The sequence below is a fragment of the Hippocampus comes genome, unplaced genomic scaffold, assembly GCF_001891065.2.
Source record: "Hippocampus comes isolate QL1 unplaced genomic scaffold, H_comes_QL1_v1.1 scaffold135, whole genome shotgun sequence".
In the NCBI taxonomy this organism is placed as follows: Eukaryota; Metazoa; Chordata; class Actinopteri; order Syngnathiformes; family Syngnathidae; genus Hippocampus; species Hippocampus comes.
This window is the reverse complement of record NW_017805583.1, coordinates 1771585-1794655: the sequence shown is the minus strand read 5'-3', so window position 1 is coordinate 1794655 and position 23071 is coordinate 1771585. Positions and strand designations below refer to the sequence as shown.

The window sequence follows — 23071 nt, the reverse complement described above, 5'->3', positions numbered from 1 at the left end:
AAAGTACATTACACAACATTCAACAATGTAACAATCAACAGTCATAAAGAATGGTGACTGAATGGCACTGGCAAAAGCCAAAGGTTATTTAAGCCTGGCCAATTTTGCTTTAAATTTATATTCTTGCAAGGTTCAGATAGATGGTCAAGTTACTAGTTTACAATGTATGCAAATACAAAAAAATAATAATAAAATAACAATAGACAATTCATTGTTATTCAAATAATTATTTACAACCTTCAAAACTAACTTCAAAAAGGTACTCAGAGCAACTCAATTGCTCCTGTGTCATTTCTGTCCACACATCGTCATATTAATGCTGTACCTGTTGGTATAGGAAAAGGGAAAATATGTCTTTTTTTGACATATATCATTGAAAGTCTGAACCAAAGAGAGAATGTGTCATTTTCCAGCATTCAATTTAGCACATAATCACTCACGGAAAGGATCAAATGAATCATATCAGAAAATATCTTTTCAAACAGCAAAAACCTCTGCTGAGGGCCTGATATCAAAATATGTGTACACTTTGCAGTTTGTGTTTGCTGGCCAAAAACTGATTGCATTCAAATGTTGTTGGGTCCGTCGGGAAGTCAAATCTCAGATGTAGGATGAAGAGTGTGATTTCTGTCTCGGCCGTGAAATGAAAAACTTTAAAGACATTTCAGAGTCTCTTTACTCCCATATACGTATATAAAGAGATAAAGAGAGAGAGAGAGAATGTAAACACCATACCAACTTAACATGTACATACATCTTGTGTTGTTTTTCCCTTCCATTTTGACAATTTATTGCAAGTCAGTGGTACTGAGGGGAGCCCAATGAACTAAAGTAAATACCACTCACTACTATGTTACATTAACAGCTCACCACTCAAGCACCAAAAACTGTAAATGCAGCACACAAATGCAACCGTTAATCAGACCTGTACCTACTCTTGCACTCTGTCAATAAGCATTAGCTTCTGACTGATTGCCATTTGTGTAATGACTCAATCCCCACTTCTAATTCATACACTAACACACTGATGGACGGGGTCGCAGCACAGTCCTTTCAGGCATTCATCTTCTGTCAATGATTAAAAAAAGTCATCCTAAATTCTATTTTCTGTTCGGCTGTCACATCATTGAAAATATCTCCACATTACAGGGGCATTTTGCATTTTTCAAATATTTATGTAGCTTGAGCATCATAATCAATACTTTGTGGACTCTGTGGAGTACATTTGATCGAAAACTTTATCTGAGCTTTTTTTTTTTTTTTTTTGTTAAAGGACAGTTATAATACATGGTCCAGTTCAGGTCTCGAGTGTGGAACATTGACTGAGCCACAAATGCAACAAAAACGACATGTAAATTGAGCAACTAACCTCACAACAAAATTCTACAAAAACATGCTTGTTCAGAAAGAAAAAAACAACAACAAAAAACAGTGCTTGAATAGTTATGAATCAGCCAGACTGTTATTGCCACTTCCATTACATCACAACAGCAATAAGAACAAGCTACTACATCAAATCAAGTCTGTCGAGTCCTTCTGGGAATTAAGAAAAACAACAACAACAACAATGACCTTTTAACTTCTATCTCTCCTTTATCCACCCAGAGTCATTCTTAATGTTGTCTGTTCAGTTTCTAACATTTCTATTTCGATTCCATTCTCTGTCTATCTAGGGTTGATGTTTTTTGGCAGCAATCCCAGATAACGGTGTGGTATGAAAGAAGCATGAGGCACAGTTTAGTTTATGACAGGCTGCATGCCCCCCGATCAGAAACAACAACAACCAAACGCCCTAGATAACTGGAAAATGATGGAAGAAAGGCAAATGCTTGTCTAACCTGGCGAGTCTATTCTCTTTTACATACCTACATGGATCTACAAAGATTTGAGTGGCAAATATATGAAGTGCAAAGGATGTTTGATGGTGCAGTTGATCAACTGGATGTCACCTTCACAGTTATGTTTCTAAATAGCATTGATGCTGAATTAAAAAAAATTCTCCATGTTCATCACAGGGTCATCCATACTGTATTCATTCAATACTTTGGTCAGTAAAGCACACAAATGCTTGAGGCTTATGTCTCCACCAAATAAGTCTTTTACACTGTACCATTACCAGTTTTGTGTGCAAGAAAGGTGTCTCTCGGTTGTCAAGGGCATAGTGAGACAACTATCGGCAATTATGGTTTCCTAAAACATGATGATTTTGGAGATACAAGGATTCCGCAATATGCAGGTCAATTAACAGTGATGTGAATTACTTCCAAACACTGCATATCATTTTTGAACACCCATCCATTCATTCTCTGTACCGCGCTCATCGTCACTCGGATCACAGGTATGCTGGATTCTATCCTAGCTGATTTTAGTAAAGAGGCGTGGTAAACCCAGAACTGGTCAACAGCATTTCAATTCATTCCACAGCATTTCAATTCAGCGTCAGCTTTTAATAGCTCACATGCAATTTCAACAAAAATAGCACTGCCTTTTTTTGAAACATTATTGAAGAAGCTTACTGTCATGAAGCCATCCAGTAGACCAGATTCAGGTTTCGGGGGAGCCTGAAGTCGTTCCATGGACCACTTCTCTATGATGGAAGCCACCTGGCTGTTCTCGGTGTTGAGAATCCGAAAGCCAGTCATATTTACACCACTGTACCGATATGGCTCCAAATCAAGGGCAAACAGATCCTGAGAGGACAAACAAAGTAATTAGATCCAATTTATAATATACTAAATAACTTATGAAAACAAATGATTCAGCTGTTGATGAAGTGGATGAAACGTCACCCGACATTATTTAGTTACTTACTGAACTTAATTGTTTTTCAATTGATTATGGCCTATAAGGATTTGTTTTCCACATTTTTACTGCAGTTTGAAGTTACGGGTGACACAGGATGAATTTAAAACATTCATGAGAAATGAAAGTCAGCTATGGGGAACAGTCAAAGCAAAAGGACCAGGATGAAGCTATTAGGTTTTAATAATAGTTGGATAATGAAGAAGCAAACACCGAACATCTCTTTTTTTTTTTTTTTTAATGATATCTCCTGGCAAGCATCTATTTTTTTTAAATGATAAAGATCACAGTGAAATGAGGAAAAAAAAATCAAACAGATAAAATATAGACACATAAATTAGGGGGAAAGAGAGACATCATGCTCTGTTTTGGTATACAAATATCAGGTCTCTATGTAAAGTAGGTATAGACAGTTTTACTTACCAGTGTGGTAAAAATATAATGATAGTATTCCGTCATCATCCCCATAGCAAGAGCCTGAGAAGTTGAAAGAAGGACAGAGTGAGATATCTACAAAGGTAAGATATTCAAGATTGAATATGCGCACACTTAAGCATTTCTTTGATGGTTGTATTGACTGGCTGTAAATCATCTATCGTGACAAGGAAGACATTTTGCTTCGCTGCTGGAAGCTTGAGCAAAGATGGAAATGAATAAGAACACAGTTGACATGCTGGAGGATAACAAAACATAACGTCAATTCAGTACAGTTGTCCGTTCAAAATGTTTCATGCACAGGGAAGAACAGCTGTATGAAGTTAATGGCCAAACATGTTTATTATCATATCATTTGAATCAAAGGCGAGTAGTGTCTTTGTTGCAAAGTTTCTTCATCGTTTTTCTCCTCACAAGCCGCTACCTGAGGTCTGATCTTATGTTGGATTTTGTTGGATTCAGAGCAAATTCTGTTGGCCCTGTTTGCTGGCCCCCTGGTGATTTTCTTGTGCCTTTCAGTGGCCAGTCTGGTCTCTGGAGAGTGGCCAGGTTGGAGGAAAATCTCAAACTGTGTATGCAGGAAATAAGCAACTGGTTCCTCGGGGTACTCACAACATACAAGAGTTCAAGGTTACAAAACCAAACCAAAAAAAAAAAAAAAAAAAACTAGCTGCGGTTGTGCAGCACAAGAAGACATACTCAATTACTGCCGACACACATTTTCTATGTGTCGTTTCACATTTACATGCAAATATTTATTGTAATTATGACTACAGTTCTGCATTTGCATCGGTGAGTTTGACTACGGTTCCTGTCTGACGTATCAATTTGGTTGCACTGTAAACTGAGGACCCCTCCAAAGATCGGAAAAGGAAGACGTGTCATTGAAAATAAAATTCTGTGTATCTGCATTTATTTTATTTTATTTTTTTTATAAGTTTGGGGTTCAGGGATCAAGTCAAGTACAACTTTATTATCAAATGTGCTCTATGTGCAACATACAGCACAGATGAAATTTCTTCCCTCTCAAGACAACATGCAACAAGAGGATCCGCTGCGGGTGATCCTTTTTACAGAGTATCCTGTATGCTTGTATCCAAACAAAAACCAATGAAAGCACTGCTGATGAATCTATATTTGTAGTTGCTAACCCTGCCAGTAAAGTGTTGTTCCAAACCACTGTTTCGGCCCATGATGTTTGGTGGCCGTTAAATTGTGTTTGGGTTAATCTCTCTGTGTGATGGAGAGCTCCACCTGCTCCTCTCAGATTGGCAGTCCTCATCCCCGATGTAAACAACCAATCGGTGTAGGGGAGAGTGGCCTGATTTGTCAATTGGTTTCAGAAGTGCCACCAGCTGCACTGGTTAAGTCCACAGTTTAAAAAGGACTCTGTTGGCTTCAGAGCTGGCTGGCTGTGTTGCGTGTCTTGTCATGGCTGTTAGTCAGTCAGTCCCCATACTGGCTGTGTGTTTTGTACCAATGGTTTTTTTCTGTAATGATGTGTTTTGGTGCCCTTTTTTCATATAGCTATTTCATTCATTCATTCATTCATTCATTCATTCATTCATTCATTCATTCATTTCTTTTCTTCAGTGAGTTTTTTTCAGGTGTAGTTCCAGGATCTTCAGCGTAATTTAATTCATTCTCTGAGTCATTTCATTCTTATGTTGTACCAAAGGTATTTGGGATTCGGGACTTGGTACTGTAGTGTTAACTCTTTTTTGAGGTATCATGTCATGTGTTCTTGTTGTATTGCGCCCCTGTTTCCCCAGTTTTTGTGCGGTTGTGTGTTTAACAGTCAAAACCTTAATGTACCGCTTTTCTTGATTCCCATCTCCTACACCCATGTTCGACCCTTCAGTTGCCGTTATGCGGAAGGATTGTAACACTGCTCCCAGCCTTTTTTTTTCTTTTTTTTAGTGACCATGCATTGTGCTCTTGAGTACTTTAGAACGATGAAACGACAGAGCATGTCTCAAAAAAGCAAAAACGTATAGACACTGTAAAATCTATAGCGGAGGCAAAGAAATTACATTCAGTAAATCATAAATTAACAGTCTCAGGTTCACTTTAGCCCTGGAAATAGATGCCCATACACCCAAAAGCACAACAGAACATTTCTTCTACTCGAAGACATGCAAGTATGTGTAGGATTTGGTCTTGAGTTTTATAAATACAGCAAATGTTCAAGCCGAAAGACTTGTAGAAAGCACACAATCAAAGACTTGAGAGTGGGAAGGAAACTTGAAATTAAATGAAACTCTACACATCCCACAAAAGAAAACATGAGCTAATACCGTGGGGCATGTGCCATGTTGTTGTGCTCCAGAGGAAGTGTTTGAGTAGGTGGTGATGCAGGAAGAATGTGGGCAGGTGCACCAGATGCTTGACTATACAGGGTAGACAAGCATTTAAGAGCATCGAAGAGGCAGGGTTACATTCTAGAAGAGTGAAGGTGATAAATAATAAAGTGGCTGTTAGATGCATCGTCAAATGATTCAGAAATGTGTCAAATTGGGAGACACAGGTGTTTGATCTGTAGCATATCCCTTACGATGAAGGGGTTATGCCTTTGTATTAACAGCGTAGAAATCAGCAAACACAATGCAGATGTATTTATTTTAACATAGGTTAACCACAGTTTATCCGAGAAAGACATTTCTAGCTCCGGAAGATCACATGTGGATAATAAAAATAATAATAATCCATCCATCCATCCATTTTCTGATCCGCTTTATCCTCACTAGGGTCGCGGGGCGTGCTGGAGCCTATCCCAGCTGTCTTCGGGCAGTAGGCGGGGGACACCCTGGATCGGTAATGGGCAAATAGTCATAATAAATGATTATAAGATAAGAAAACCTTTATTTGTCCTACAATGGGGAAATTTGCAAATTTATAATCATTATTATAATAATAGTTTTATCATAGAAAATAGAGACAGCATAAAGAGTGTGCATGGAAGTGAGCATCCATTACAAAAGACACACAATGCTTGCAGTTGGCAGGCTAAATGAGGAATTATTGCAAATAGCTGTGAAGTATTAAATGCCTGGCCAGAACAAAAAACAGGTTTGGTTCTTTCTCGCTCAAGAAATATGAACACCTTTCTCTGTTCTTGCGGAGTTCGTATCGGTCTTGAGTGTTAGTATTTCCTAGCCTGTGTCTTCAAATTGCTTGAGGTGTCTGGATCAGAGAGTAAACTCTCAATTTATCACCTTGTCACTTGCGCTCCTCACCCTGTGGCAGTGAAATTTGGATCGTGATCAAAACAATGAGACCATCGAAGAAGAAAGACCAATCCCTTTCTGTCTGGGCTCAACCTTGAATTCCTACACTGCAATCTATCATTAAAAGCACCTTGGAGATGAGTTTTCAAAGTAGAATCCCTGGTTCTCGATAATTCTCTTCTCATTCTCTGTGTGTGCGTGTGTGTGATGGCCAAATGCCAATCCATTCCAACAGTGTGATGCTGTAATCTGGTGTCAGGGTCCTGCCTGCTATGCTAAGATTCACAAAATCAATAAGTATCACAGATTAGTATTGTATGGAGCATGATTAAACATAGAGGAAGGGCGAATGGATGCCGCTATCTGGTGCAAAACTTTGAGGGAACGTTCAGTGTTGAGAATCACTTATTTCTGTAGTCCCTCGTTGCCTGTAAGCATCTTTCCAAAGAGAAAGTTTTGTCTATGAGTTCACAGAGGGGTAGACAAAACTGTAATATCTGTGACAGTAGATCGAAACAGGGCATTAATTGTCTGGCCCACATTGCAAGGCAAAACTTGTAGTTTATGTTACCATAGCACCTCAACTTTATTTGGGCTTCATCATTCAATTGTGTCAGGTTTGTAGTGACTCCCATTTATCATGAGCTTGATTTGATTGGTTAATTGTGAACACAGCCACATCTCTAGTTAGTAAAAGTTTAGAAATTATTTAAATTGGTCGTTTTTTTTGTTGTTGTTGTTGGTAATACAGCATCACAAAAATCTGACATTTGACCAGCGGTGTGTAGTTTTTTTATAACCCCTGTAAGGGGGTCAGCCATCATATCAAAAGTGGAATTGGTGGATTGTTTAAGAGTAAGCGAACTTTAATTAGAAAATAATCATCCTTTGCGTTCCACTGCTCCTCTCTAAATAAACAAAATGTCACAAGGTGGGTTAAAAAATGTCCAATGGCAACACTTTTCGATGAAATGTTGTTCTCGCGAGCCATCTTATTGCAAACAAAAATGCGAAGGAAGTGAAACGTTTTTGAACCTCGGAAAATCACTGAGTTCACGCTCTCAAAAATTAAGTCTGTCAGATTTTCTTTGTCCTCCATAAAAGCAAACAAAAATATCATTGTTGACATTCCATCACCATGGACTGAGAATTTATGAACTTCTTTTTATATTTTTGGGAATAAAATTAAATTAAACACTACCCAGGCAGTCATTCCCAAACATAAAAAGTGTCGGGGACCAACGAGAAATCTGAGAAGGATCTAAGCCCACCAAAATCTCAACACTTGAGGTTCAATCATTTCCAAATACGAATATAGTTTTCATAACCAGAACAAGTCTTTGCGAACAATGAACATGGCTATACAAAATGCAAATAACTATTCGCTCCAATTCACTACTTCTGAACTTTAATCGTGAGTTTTGTCCATAAACATGAGTATCCTACTATTTTCATTTTCCCACAAAAAAAAAAAAAAAAAACTAAATAGAAGCCTCACGGTTTGCGGTTTTTATTTTCACACATAGAGTATAAAAATGACCAACTTAGTCCACATAATGCTTAGCGTTGACATTCACTATTAATTTGTCATTTATTGTCTCCATTAACATCAAACAATTTTACTCAACCTACCTCGCTTTTTTTTTTTTTTTTTTTACATGATCAGCAGGGGGTCATCACCTCAACTAAGCCCCTGTCCACTGTATACTATTTTCTCCCGGTGTACTTTCAACCCTAGCCCAGCCCCCCTCCCGAGGCATTGTTAATGAAAAGAGTCCTTGACCTTCTCCAGCAACACTTTGGCCCTGATTAAAACCCCTGAGAGGGCGACAGTGTTGGGAGTGAATCATTTGTCAAGTCCTTAATATTTGATCAGTCCTGTAAGCAGGAAAAACATGATCATTTTTTAAATGAGAATCTCATCACAATGCATTTCTTGTGACAAAGTGATGGAGTCTAAAGCCGACGCGACAGATGTATCGACTGCACACACAGAAGGTATCATACATTAAACTTGATCAGCGAGATCAAATGCCAACCGCATCAATGCGGTTGGCATTGCAGCATGATTTCTTTTCTCACCCATTTGTTTTGACCTTATGAAGGTGACGTACTGTGTCCTGAAAGGTGTGTTGAAAGGAATTTATCATGAATGGCTATCATTCAAATAATAATGATCAATGAAGTGAAACTGAATAATATACCGCACCACTGATGATCCCTCCTAGCATACTTAGGGCGCAACATCACCTGGAAAAATAGAAACGTTTGATGATTAAATTTGGTCATTAATAAAAGTCGCCAACGCTAGAAAAAAAAATGTGACTATTACGGTAAACGCCAGCCCTTTGGGGAACTTTGTTCCCTGCCACGGACAAGAAAGATGACAAAGATCCTGATATACTACTTTGTGGTTTGAGCGTTGACGCTTACCAGTTTGAGAGACTTTGCCTGAGATGTGTTTCTCTTGTCATGTTGTTACATGAGCAAACATTTGCAAGGTTTAGTTGAATACAATGTATAGCCAATTATTCTGTCCTACTTTGGAGAGCAGCTGCTAAAATGGATTGCAATTGTTGTTTTTGAGATGAATTAGAGAGGAACCATGTACAATAAAAACAAAAAAAACAGGGTTTTTTTTTAAGTCGACTATTCATTGACTTCCAAAAAATATGTATCTACATCCAAATGATTTTATTGTGTGCAACTTCTTGACATAAAATTGAGTAATTTCAACACACAATGTTTTGCAGTGCAATTTGGATGATTTTGAATTGGGTCTCATGTAGACACAAGTAAGAAGTGCACACTTGGTGAAACTTGCAGTTGAGAGACTATCTTTTTCTAGCTGCTTTATTTGCTGAGCAAGAGATTGGTTTCGCTATCCCTCTACTGGAATCTGATCTGGAAGGACACATGCACTGCTTTTCTTCATTTGTCACTTGTCCTTCGCCCCAAAGGTAGCTTTATCTTCCAAGTACCTGTTATCAGACCCATTTTTTTTTCATAATTCAGTCGTTTTCTTGGTGTCCTGAAACAAGTGACTTCTTGACATCGAGTATCTAAGTTCCAGAGTCAATAACAAGTGTACATCCTGCTCAATTGCAATTGTGTGTTTTCCATATTAATCAACACACACACACACACACACACACACACACACACACACACACACACACACACACACACACACACACACACACACACACACACACACGCACAAACAGATGGACACCTGTTTTAGGATCCCAGCAGCCATTTCATGTCCACAGTCAAAGATGATGTGAAACTCCTTCCCTCTCTTCATCTCCTTTAAAAGCGGTTTGGCATCTTTGGTCTCTGCTGGAAGCTGCCGGATCTTTAATCGAATGTTGTACCGCGATGGGGCCTTGATAAGTTCTTGTAATCGAATTAGACCTTGTAAAACAGCAGAAAAAAAATACCATTGCATGTTTTTCTCATGACATGCTTTTTTTGAAAGCAAATACAACGGGTTCAGCATACAGGGACCTTTTCAAAAATACACCTGTCCAAAGAAACAAGGTAAGAAGTGCTTGTAAAGAAGCTGGTGCCAGCAATTGCATTGTACCCCCTGTATGATATTAGCATCCGTTCAACTCATTTTAAATGGTAACTGAGTAATTACTCTTTCAAACTCAGACAAATTCACCTCATTTCATTTTTGTGAAAAACAATGTACAGATTGCATTTGGACAGTTATTTTTTTGAACGCTGGTTGCGTTCTAGACCAGGGGTGAGCAACTCTGGTCCGTGAGGGCCGCTGTCCTGCCTGTTTTCGATGTCTGCCTCCTCCAACACCACGTTACATGTCAATCTTGCTTTACTTCGAGGGAAAACAAAGAATCTATACAAAAAAAGAAGGCTGTCAGTGTTATGGATACAGCATATGCATGGAACAAATTATCTTTCTAAGCCAGTGTTTTGGTTCATAGTCTCTTCTCCCTTATGGCCTCATCAAAACTCTCTCTTGCCACAGCTGCTGTAGCAGCAGTTTTCTCGGGAGTTGTAAGGATGTCATGCCTGGCTAGCAGAGCTGTAACACATGCTGCTGCCATCTCCGTTATGCCATTACAACATTGAACTATTAGACAAGTCCCATTGTGGTTATTGATTTGCTTGTTTGCTCCCCGCTTTGCGGAAAAACTGCTCATACAGAGATTGTTCGACCACTTTTCAATTCCATTCCTGAAACGATGCCGTTGTTCAGAACAACACGGGTGTGATTTTAGGGTGTGATTGCTGCACTGAATTTGCCCATTCAGAATCTCAATACGGTGTCTATGCTGAAAGAACAAATACAAATATTTTACTTATAAGCATTGATTTACAATTGGTCACAAAGTGATCTCGTGTTTGGAACGTCTGCCTCACATTTGTCAGGATCTCTTTTTGAATCTCAGTTCCGGAATTCTTGTTTGGGATTTGCATGTCTCTCTTCATAATGTTGTGGTTAATAAAGTTAATTCATTTTTAGAAGCAAAAATGGTTTCCTGCTTGGCTTTGTGTCATGGTCTGCTTTGTGAATACATCATAAGACATTAATTTTCATCCTCAAGTATCCGCTTTCAAATTGGCCATTTTACTACAGATTGCTCTTGTGTTGATTCTGAATGTGGAGATGCCATATTTAGCTGCTGTTCAGCTCAGGAATGGAATACAGGGGTGGCCACCCCTAATATAATTGTAATTGTAATTGATTGAGTTTAGCATGTTTAATTAATTAATGTTGAAGAATTTCGAAGTGACCCTTGCATCCTTCGATTTTCTGTATGCAGCCCTCGAAGGAAAAAGTTTGTACACCTCTGTACTATAAGAGTTTCCATTGAAATTGTAAAGTGAATTTGAAACTCCAATCCAAGCTTACAACACAAAAGGCAAAAAATTGGCCGAGCCATGGCTAGTGTCATGAAAAACTCACTTATAAGTGAAGGTATCACTGTATGCCACTTTGCAAATTAATTAACAGACTCTCTAAGTCCCTTCCTAAAGATGTTGACATCCAGGGCAAAGAACCAGCCAAACACATCATTTTGAGATATTGAGGTATTAAGAAATGACTGGCGTCATTGTTAAATGTTATGCAAAAATATTACAGCATAATGATAATTCTCAGACAATGTAAATTTTTGGTCCAGTTATATGGAAATGCACAACTAACCTTCATATGTGACTTCATAGATCTACAATATTCAAGACACTGCAATATTTACTGTTTATGTGGCGGATGCCTTGGCCTTAGGATATAAATAAAAACAGCAACAGCCTAATTTGTAGCTGACGCGAAGTTGCTCTTTTAATCAGAACAAGCCGCATTAAAGAACGTTGTCTTAGGACTCTGAGCAGGGCAATACTCCGTTGTGTTGGAGAGCGTTCAGGGCTGTCTGGCAGCTTGTCTCTCAGGCTGGCATCCAACTCTGGCCCTGCCATATGTTACTGTACATAGCCTGATTGGCTTATTTGTGACCCTACTTAAAAATAAAAATAAAAATAACTGAATAAAGTATTGACTATCTATCTATCTATCTATCTATCTATCTATCTATCTATCTATCTATCTATCTATCTATATCGGGTTCACCAGTGATGGATAAAGCTGCCGTTACTGCACAATTCTTGTCTGTGCATGAACTGGAATAATAATTTGCCAGGGAAGCTTCACTTTGTGCGGCTGCACTTGTTTCTTGCTGCTGATATCAGCGACAAAATAAGTATCTAAAGTTACATTTAATTTGAACAAAGGGAACAAGTACAAAAAAAAAATCTCTGAAGTGCAATCTCAGTTGAAGCTCATCTGTGAATTTGCCTCGTGTGACAACAAAGGTCCAACAAAAGTTGTGGTACACTGTGTAACTATAGCTGCGTTGTGAACGTGACATGCACGACTACACAATACTGCGGGCACAGAAATAGCCACGCTGGGGTCCGTGCATGGCAACCGGTAAACTGCAAGAATGTTGAGGTGAGCAATTGGAGACAGCATTCCACCTCTCGATCATGCGTCTGTGTCTGTATTGTACCCGTGCTGAACAGTGTACAGGCCTGATATCAACATTTTATTACCAAAACTCAATGAAGAGGTGAGGAATCATACATTTTCATACATTTTTTAGTGTCCGAAAATAAGACATACAAGCTCACCAGTGCTGTCATCATAAACAACTGTAACTGTTTTCCACTTGAAGAAGTAGACCAAGTCCAGGATTGCTCTGCTCAAGGATGAGAAGTCTGGATATAGGCTGACATAGAAGATGTCTCTGTTGTCTGAAACCTGGTGCTTCCACTTGGTCTGGATGTGAGGCACCCCCAGTGCATTACAGATGGACTGGACAGCATTAGCTGAGGAACTGTGAGAAGGCCCAAATATAGCTGCCACTCCGAGAGAAAGTTGGTCACAGGCTGAAGCATAGGAAAAAATATATTAATAAGCACACCAACCTATGCAAAACTAGATGCACATTGTAGAAATACAGTGCATATAGTGAAACACCAGGCTGTATTATAAAATTTATTATGTAAATTCTTTGGAAAATTCTGAACAGCAAAAATGTCTTAAGTAGACTTTAGACTGATCTGATCGCGTGGATTGAATTTCGATATTTTTCATTTTATGCGAAACTTAGGGATATGGGATATAACCAAACATGAGTCAAGCTATTCTCGAGAAACAGTTGCAAATAAAGTCAATTCTTTTTACGTGGATCGGGGTGAATCTGTACAGCTACACGGAAGACACTCGGCTTTGAGAATGTGCTTACTGTGTCACATATACGGCAAGTAAAAAGTGGACAAAAAAATGGAGGACAAAATAACCATTGTGATCTGTCTGCACCAGGACTTGGACAACAAAGCCAGCTTCCAAAAAAGGCGCATGTGTAAGCTAATTAGTGTAGCTGGTAACTATGGGTATGGACTTGACTATTGCTGTTGAACCAAGATAGCAACAGTTTTAGCAAATGAATAACTGGCGATGTCCATGCAATTTTTTTCATTGTCATAGAAGGAGATGTTGTAAATATGTAAACATTACATTATATTTAATAGTTTTTAAAAGATTTTTGGAGTTGAAATTATATTTCCAATGCATTTTCGCTGTGGCAGGTGTCAAGAGTAAATAAACAAGTTGTTTAAAGAGATATATTGTGCCATCTTCTGATGGAATCGGTGATCGCGTATCTTTTTTTTTTTTCTTTTGAAGCCTTCTGATTGCTGATTGCTGACCGACGCCCAAAACCCTGATGACGTAAAACCTACTCTTAATGTACTGTACAACTCCGTGTTGATAAGACTGAGGTGTAACTTGTGCCGTACCTTTTCTATTCACACTTGTTTGGTCATGCTTGGTCCGGTCAAAACAAACGCAAATGGGATTGCTCTGGTGGTGTGGTTCATTGGTGTGAACGCCATTATCAAATCCATGGTGTGCACCAAACAAGCAGACCAAGACCACTTGAAGAATCAATTCCTGTTTACCTGTAAGTGTTCTCTAACTTCTATCTCTGGTGGATGCCTTTTGGAAAACTGCATCAATGAGTTCCTTCATACTTTTGGTACTTTGCACTTATTTGAGTGGCACGAAAGACAAGAAGCTCGGCCCGGTGGGCCAGTGGTTAGCACGTCGACCTCACAGTGCAGAAGTACCGGGTTCAATTCCAGCTCCGGCCTCCCTGTGTGGAGATAGCATGTTTCCTGCGGGCCTGCGTGCGTTTTCTCCAGGTACTCTGGTTTCCTCCCACATTCCAAAAACATGCATGGCAGGCTGATTGAAAACTCTAAATTGTCCCTAGGTGTGGGTGTGAGCGTGGATGGTTGATTGTGTGCCCTGCAATTGGTTAAGGGTGTCCCTTGCCTACTGCCTGAAGACGTCTGGGATAGGCTCCAGTAACCCCCCGCCCCCCACCCCCCGCCTCCTGCGACACTTGTGAGGATTATGCGGATCAGAAAATGGATGGATGGAAAGACAAGAAGCTGCAAAACATTTCCCTCCTAAACCTTGCCGTCTTAAACATTATTTTAGATGATGAAGTCATCTCAGTCACTTAGCCACAATCTATTGACCTGTAATTGATGAGAGACTTAATCTTCCCACTTGATGCACATTCAAAGTAGACAGATTATAGCTCTTTATTGTCCAGCTCTGGGGGACAAAACACGTCTTTGAATTACTCCCGCTGAGTCATTACGTGGAAACAATCAATCGTAGCTGTTTATACGTGAAGTATTCAGCCATTTCCTCCTGATGTGTTTTCGATTCTCACAAGCTATGGAACTGAGGCTCAAAATTCTTTGACTAGGCATGTGAAATTGTCATTTGCACACATATATACATACATACTGTACATACATACAGACATGCAAAAAAACATACAAAAATACATACGTATAGGCTCTATAATAAAAATCATATAATACCTTTTCTGGAGGCCTCGAAGCTGTCATAGATGTTTATCCTTTGGATGTCATATGTCAGAGTGGTGTTTGGCAGTAGAGTTCGGTTTCTGTTGATTGTGTTTAAAGCAAATTTAAAGGCTAGTTCTTCAGCACCCGACGGTCCACTTTCGACGGACTCAAATATCCCTCCTGTCAAATGCAAAAGAATTTTATTCATCAGACAACATTGACAACATGCAACATTCATGCAACACAATGTGAATGGAGAGTGATACATCATAAAATGACTCTAAACACCGCCAATTTAATACTTTTGAAATAAAGGGGATGTCACATTTCAATCCTTGGAAACCTTTTATTCTGATTGACTGATACCTTCGTCGAAATAATGCTTGTTTACATTTCCAATGTGTGTCGAACAGTTCAGCAGCTCTACACCCTCCTTCTCCTGAGTTGTGTTGCGGAGCAGCAGCCTAAGGAGCCCAGGCTTTCCTGTTTCCAGGCAATTTATTTTGCTCCTCCATGGGGTTACTGAAGCGTTCTATAAAAACAATAAATACTAAATACCAAATTCAATAAAACACTACTACACTTGCCTTCCGCTCCAAAATGATACATAACTGCGCACTTTGTCCATTAATCAATTCTTTGCAAAATCACTTGAATTGAAAATTTTAAGTTGACTGTATTAATTTAAAAAAGGATAAGTCTCTATTTTGTATTTATGTAAATGTTTTTTGTTATGTTAAAACAAACACAGACACATATGGATTCAATCAGACACCTAGACAACATGGGCGCATGTGAAAGACTGAGATTGCCTGAGAGCAACCGGCTTCTCTTTGAAATGTAGTCATCGTAGTCTTTCACAAAGCCAATGAAAAAACTGAGAAATAATGGCTTTAGTGTAAGGCACATGGAATGGAAAAGTGTGTTTAACACATGGACCCCCGCAGCAATAGCCCTCCAGTGAATACTCCTGCCAGTCAGCAAACGAATTGACAGAGATAAGGCCTGAGGAGTTGGGAGAGGAGGGGGGGGGGGTGCTTGGGTTTTTAGATCAATGTACTCTGACTGACCTGTGATTCAATCAATGGAGACCATAGGGAGCTGTAGAGAGCATCAGTGAGGGATTGAAGTGTTTTGTTTGGGTTAACCCTTGGCCTGGCCCTGCTGACTTGATGTCAGTCACCAGGAGCTTCGGCTTTTTTTTTCCCCCCTTCAACAACCACCTTTGATCCTCCACAGCAGGACCAACCTCAAGCCTTGATTCCATCCAAACACTTTATTGAGAAAAACTGCAGGATCGGTGATGTGGTGCAAGAATCCTATCATTGTTTCATTGTGGCGATTTCAAATGTTGGCTTCTCTTCTTCCTGAAGTTTGCTCTCTGCAGCCTAAAGCCAACATTTAAATAAAGATAACACTGACGAGCAACACTGTATCTCAATTTTAATTTGTATTCATCTCATGGGGTTGGGGTGGGGGGGTCTATTTTGCATACCATAATGAGCCTGGAGGAATGAATAAGTATCAGCTAAAGTGCTTGCACTGTAATAGGAAAGCTGCCTTTGAATTCATCTGCTCTCATTTGAGACACATTGTTTGACTTCTCCCCATCAAAAGAAGCTGTCCACTGCGGTGAGATTCAGGGATAATGGTCTATGGATTTATCACAGTTGGTTTCCTGGTTTAAACCAAACTCAAGAACAAATATTACACATGGGATATTGTGCTATAATTTACCTGAGCTGGCGGTAACTGTGGTAATAATCCGCAACAAGCTTCATAAAATGCAACTCAAAAGACCAGTTCTCTTCTGTTTGGTTGTCATATACGAGTTTTTGACAATGGCATTGATTTTGATGCAAAAGTAAAAAGATTTTCTCTGAAAACCAGTGTCTTTAATTGAGCTGAGCTCTCGAGAGAGGAAAATACTGCAAAGACAACTTATGTGTCTCTAGGGACAGACAGTAACCGCATTCTATTTTATGATGACATTTTGCAGCGACAGCAACTGTATCACACTGAACAATAACTACAAGTCCCATTCATATCACTCACCTTGAAACTGCTAATGAAAAGGGTATTTTCTAGTTATGACTAATTGGGCAGAGAGCAAACAACCATATAAGTGTCTGCAGGTATGGCATTTCTTGAGGATGTGATTCATGAGTCATTCATTTCCTTACCTAACATTGCGTTGGGTCCAATAAACATCAAACAAATGAGACCAACAGACGATCGTATTATCAATGTAATTCTCTGTTTCCGACAATCTTATTGGCAGTATGATTGGAATCACACAAGTTGTTAAATGCCTCAGTTGTTGTTGTTCCTTCTTTATTGCTCTCCTTTTTCTTATAAGTCGTCAGTTTTGGGAAGTTATTCTCGCTTGGTATTTGTCATCATTTGATTCTATTGTCCTTTCGAGACAAGACAATTTCCGTTTGTATTTTCCCTGCCTTTCGCAGGCGATTTTTGCTTCTCTCGTTTTATCCTGTTGTGCTGACCAGTGTCATTATTTGTGCTTTGTCGGTCTTGCGTTTGTTCATAACCCTTTTTTGAACCATAATCTTATCCTTGTCTACGTTTGTGGGACTCCACCCCTATCTGGATAATTACGGAACGTTACGATTAAATTAACGAACACTGTCCGACAAATATTGCTTCAGTTGGCAAATATTTCTGTTCACAAACAAAGTCTCTGAAGAGTCTGGCTTAAAGCTTCCATTGTATTAGTGAGCGTGTTTTCACTGTAGATTGATGTTTTGTTTCCCCTCCAGGTGTCTATGATCAGATTTCGAGGGGAGTATGTTGTAGCTCTTTAAATCCGTTCAAATCTTGCACAAGGCGTAATTGTTTGGAAGAGCGGTGGCGTTATTTTTTAATGGTCTGTTTGTGCGGAACAGTTTGTACCTTTTCATGCAAGATCAACAGCAGAAGGCTGTATACTTCAGGGAGTTGTATGTAGCAGTTGATGGAGATTTAGAGGGAAAAGACTGAAGATGCTTCTACAAAGTGAGCCACTTGAGAATTGCAGATCCGCTGTTGTATTTATTCATCTGCCTTTTTAGACTGCACGTTCGCTCGCTATTCATCCATCTCTGCTTTTATTTAATCTGACGTACCCTGAGTACAGATTATTGCTCTAAATATAAGTACGTAATGAGTAATTTCCCTTTATTTCTTCTTCTCAGTGCTTCTCAATCTTGGCACAGAAGTACAAAATGTGACCCTCTTTCCTCAGTCAGCGCCTTCGTGAACTACTCACATCAGGAAATGTCAGTGAGCATTTGGGGGGGGGGGGGGGGGGGGGGGGGGGGGCTGATTCTTGGGTGGCAGAAAACAAACTCACACTTACTGTCCAGATGTATAATAGCCTAGTCAGAGATGGAAATACCCACTTTGCGGCAACATGTGTGATCCAAGATTTAAGTACAGTAATGCAAAGAGTTTCTCAGCCAATTAGGCCAGGTTGAAGACTTTTAAGTCCCATCCATCCATCTTCTGATCCTCTTTATCCTCACAAGGGTCGCTGGGGGCGCTGGAGCCTATCCCAGCTGTCTTCGGGCAGTAGGCGCGGGACCGTTTGCCAGCCAATCGCAGGGCACACAGAGACGAACAACGATCCGCACTCACACTTTTAAGTCTTAGAAAATTAATTACACTGAACATGTTTTGGCTCAGTTTTTGCTTTCCACGGTGCATAAGAAGTAAAAGGAGTTTAGATCTGTGACTTTGAAATAATACCGGCAAATAATTGTCGAAATCCTTGCAAATTAACATTTTTTTATCTTTATTGTATTATTATTGTTTTAATTATATTTGATCTAACTGTAGTGATTGTTTATATATAACAAATGAAAAGTTTATCTCAGTTTTGACTACACAAACTGTTCTCAACAGTACACAGGAGGAAATGCCAGCACAAATGCCAAAACGGCAAGACTCTTTGACCCTGCATTGACTTGAAAGGTCTCATTGAGATGACTGTTGTCCCTCTCATAAAGATCATCTTTTCAACTCTTCAGTCAGCCCACTGTTTTCGCCATGTTTGATTTGAGGAATGCTTATTGTCTGATCCGCATTCATGAAGGGGATGATTGGAAAAGGTTCAGAATCCCCATCAGTCATTTTGCGTATTTGGTGATGTTGTTCGGTCTGACTGATGCCCCTGCTGTTTTCAAAGCTCTCTTAAGACACACTTCCGAAAGGACTTAAACATTTTGTTCTTGTTTATTTAAATGACGTCCTAATCTTTTCCCAGAGCCGTCAGCTTGATTGTCAGATTTTCAGGGTCGTTCTGCGAACACCGTTACAACTCAGACTTGTCTTTAACTAACAGTTAATGCTCAGATATATAAGACGGTTCGTTAAGTAGTTTTAAGTTTTCTTTGGAAAAAAAAAGAATGCGTTGTTTTAGACCATAGTCACGTTCCTGGCTGGAAGAAAGAGACAAAACTAGGATGCAAGTGCTACACACAGAGCTAAAGGTTAATCACGTTATTAACGTACGTTTACAGATGGCATTCGCCTTTACTGTGGCCAGCTACTATGCCCAAGTGTCCAGTCCGTAGCACATTATGTTTTCTTCACAGTCGAAAGATTATGGGTTCTTTTCTCATCTTATGGGGCCTGCTCATGCTTGTGTGAGTTTTCGGTGAGGATTACTCTCGAGTAAAGGCTTTAATCTGAGAGCATCTTGCGGTTCCAATTGTGGGCTCAGACAGTTGTTCCCACTACTATCAATTCACAGCAAGATTTGGCGCTGCTATCAACCTGCAAAAAACAAAATAGAACTGATCCCATACTGTAAAGGTCTGAAGCCTGCCAGTTCTTCCCAAATGACTGCGTTCCCACTGAGAGTTAGGTGTTAAGACAGCGTTACAGAGCATTTTGCCTCTTGCAAGAGCTGCAGTTATTGTTGCTAAATCCCTGGATGCTGATGTGAGGCTTGAGTTGCTTATTGAGGGTAATTTCCCTCCAAGTCGAAGAGAAAATACAGTTTGTTTCAAAGTCAAGTATTATCATTTGCTAAACCCTGAAAACAATGCTCCCCTCTGAGCATAACGCGCACATTGTTTGCACCCTTTATCTAAAATGAGTAGCTTTGCTTTGGAACTAAGCAGAGGCGTATTGATTTTCTGTTCTGAGGCAAGTGGGTGATATTATCTTAAGTAATGGTTGAAAATGAGGAAAAGGAAAGGTTGGGCAAATTCCTTCAGAGGTGATATTACTCCGCTGCAACAACATGACCTCACTGATGTGACATATTCATGGTCTACTTTGGGGAACAGCCATGTTCCTGATAAGATTAATGGTTAATTGGTTGGTGAAATGAGAAAATAGGAGCAAATGATCACCCTTTGACACAAACACAACCTTCTTTCCCCATCCATTATTCTGTTTAATGAAGTTATATTGTTCCTGATGGCGATGAAGCAGAGACGTCTATAAAGTCTCACAGCGTTAATGGGATCAATAGTGGATCTTTACTACCCAGAATAAAGGGTTTGCAGGTCACAGGAGTCTTGCACTTTACAAGTCCCCCATTTGTATCCTGCTGTTCTCTCCAGTAATATGATACACGGTAATATGATACAGTTTTGCCCGACTGTTTCGGAATGTCTATAAATTCATCCATTCATACATTTACCCACCATCTATACAACAATCCTGTGCATGTTATGTATGTAGTGAAGTGGGCCACAAACTTCGGATGTCACAATTCAGTGGCAATGGAGGAAGGAGGATGGAGAGCAACATGTGAGCTGAAGCAACATTATATTTTGGATTAACGTATTGGCCCGAATATAAGGCGGTGTTTTTTGCATTGAAATAAGACTGAAAAAGTGGGGGTCGTCTTATATTCGTGGTCTAGACATTATACCCATTCACGACGCTAGATGGCGCCAGATATCATTGAAGCGAATGCTGAACTTGACTCCCCAGGCCAAAGTGAACCCCTGCCACGAAGAATAAAAATAAAAAAAGCGGTAGCATGAAGAAGAAAAATAAAAATAGCGGTAAGAAGGAAAAGAGAAAAAAATAATCGAAGAGATAACAGAAAATGGAGAAACGTAGTGACAATCTGGAGAAAAGTGAGTCGAAGATCGGCCAGGTTAACCGGCAGCTGAGGAGAAGTTATGATGTAATTTACATTTCAAAAACCAAAAGCCATTCATTTACGAATGTGATTGCACTTTAGATTTGAATGAGGCAAAATAACATGCTTTTTCTCTCAAATATATTGTTATAATCATTTGTTTCAGATGTACTGTAATTATTTTCTGTATAAAAATTAATTTGTTGTTCAAAAAGTATTTTTCAAACTTGAGTCTTGAAAAAGAGGGGGTCATCTTATAATCAGGGCCGTCTTATATTCGGGCCAATACGGTAGTTTTCACACATTTATCATCCTGGTCTGGGTTCAGTTTTCTGCATCCCTTGACTTGCAAACAACACATTAGTTGTATGACTCAGCTAGGAATATAGGAATGGGTACATTTTAAGCATGCTCTATTCATAATGAAGATGAGTGATATTGTCATTCTTATTTTATAGATACATTTTTGGAAACAACGAGAAAACAATAAAACACGTGTTTAAAAAGTTAGCTGGTGAAAATTGTAGACACATTTAAAAGACTAGAATGTCAGAGCATCTTACATTGGTTGCCGGTAACACTACATGAAAGAAATCTTTTATCAGCGGCCTCATTTATTGCTCGCAAGGTCAGACAGCAAGTACATTCAAGGAGTGTGCATAAATAAATGCAAGAAAGGCATTTTGTTTTGCTCAGTATAATACTTGAATTCAGACATTTTGCCCTGCTTTTGTTAGTCTTTCCATGGACGTGTGCGGGCAAATTTAAAAAAGCTTTTTTTTCCCCTTTTTTTTTTTAAATCACCACATTTAGAAAGTGTTGTATCCATAACACTGGTCAGTGTGTAAGAGAACAGAAAATGATCCCCTGTGGGTTGCACAGCTGCTAGAAGCTATGTGAACCATTGCTTTACCAATGGCCCAGATGTTGAAAATCTAATAATTATACACACAAAAGAAGCTTTTTCTCACATTCGTGCCAATCCCATTGATTGGAATCTTTTATCTTTTATGAGCGAAACCGTTCTAAACAACTGAAAATCTAATTTGTTTTATCTGCCTGCTACTTGTTATCTGTTCAATGTGGATGACTGTCAAGAATGAAGGTAGATGTGAACCAGTGGAATTTGAAGTTTTGAATGTATTACAATTTTACGGCATCAAGGGGAAATTGACCTCACACACCAATTTTTGTTGCATACCACGTATAGAACCATATTACACACATGCAGACATACAAGGAGGGATTCAAAGTGAAAGAGGTGCGCAAAGAGTGCACCAGTTCATCCGTGGGGATGATGCCTTGCTCAAGCGCACCACAACAGTAGCCAGCGAGCAGACTAGCATCCCTCCAACAATTAAAGCAATTCACATCCGTGCTTTTTCTGTCCTCTGACTCCATTGACAAAGTCTTTTCAGAATGCACTACTGCCACCCCATTAATTGTTCACATCAGCATATTAAGATACTGTAAATTTCAGACCGAATCACGGGGTCAAAAGTCAGGTATCCCGTCGGCTACTTGAAGGCATCTGTCATGACATGCAAATCCAATCTACTCCTAGATGAATTCGTAGTCACTTCCAGTCACCCAAAATATGCTTCCACATTCCCACCCACATCTCTTGCAGCTCAACCGTTTCCTCCAATGCCAATAATAATAATATGTTTCCCTGCTGTCACATCCATCGTTCATCCTGTCTCTACAGCTCTAAAACACTGCACTGCAAAACAGAAAAGGGAAGCAGAGAAGATGTTGTGTGATTGTGCGTGTGTGTCAAAGTAAGAGTCAAATTGGAAGAGGGAAGCACCAAAGACAGAAATGTTGAGATAATGGTTCCATTTGGAGAAATTGTGATGAAAATGCATGGAAAACTTAGTTTACTATGAGATCATGTTGGCCGTAAAGCCATGAGAACATTGGGCATTTTGCCTTTAACAAACCCTGACAATGAGAGCTTCGGGGAAAGAGAAGGTATCACACACTTCACGCCTGCAGGTTCCTCACACAGATAGATGCACAGGCAGGCTCACAGTTTATGCACCCAAAAGACAAATATGCAATTTTAATCAGCATTCTAAGGTTATCT

At 39.4% G+C, this 23071-nt stretch overlaps 1 protein-coding gene across 4 annotated transcripts in view; it reads right to left on the bottom strand.

Moving 5' to 3' along the window:
- Positions 1–23071, bottom strand: part of grik2 (glutamate receptor, ionotropic, kainate 2) — a 135535-nt gene that overhangs the window by 77639 nt on the left and 34825 nt on the right. For all 4 annotated transcript variants that reach the window (XM_019880062.1, XM_019880065.1, XM_019880066.1 and 1 more), the window contains 5 exons: positions 14895–15062; positions 12624–12881; positions 9700–9881; positions 3226–3279; positions 2517–2690 (listed from right to left, as the gene is read on the bottom strand). In XM_019880062.1, the coding sequence (XP_019735621.1) occupies positions 2517–2690; positions 3226–3279; positions 9700–9881; positions 12624–12881; positions 14895–15062 (836 nt within the window). The remainder of the gene's footprint in view (positions 1–2516; positions 2691–3225; positions 3280–9699; positions 9882–12623; positions 12882–14894; positions 15063–23071) is intronic.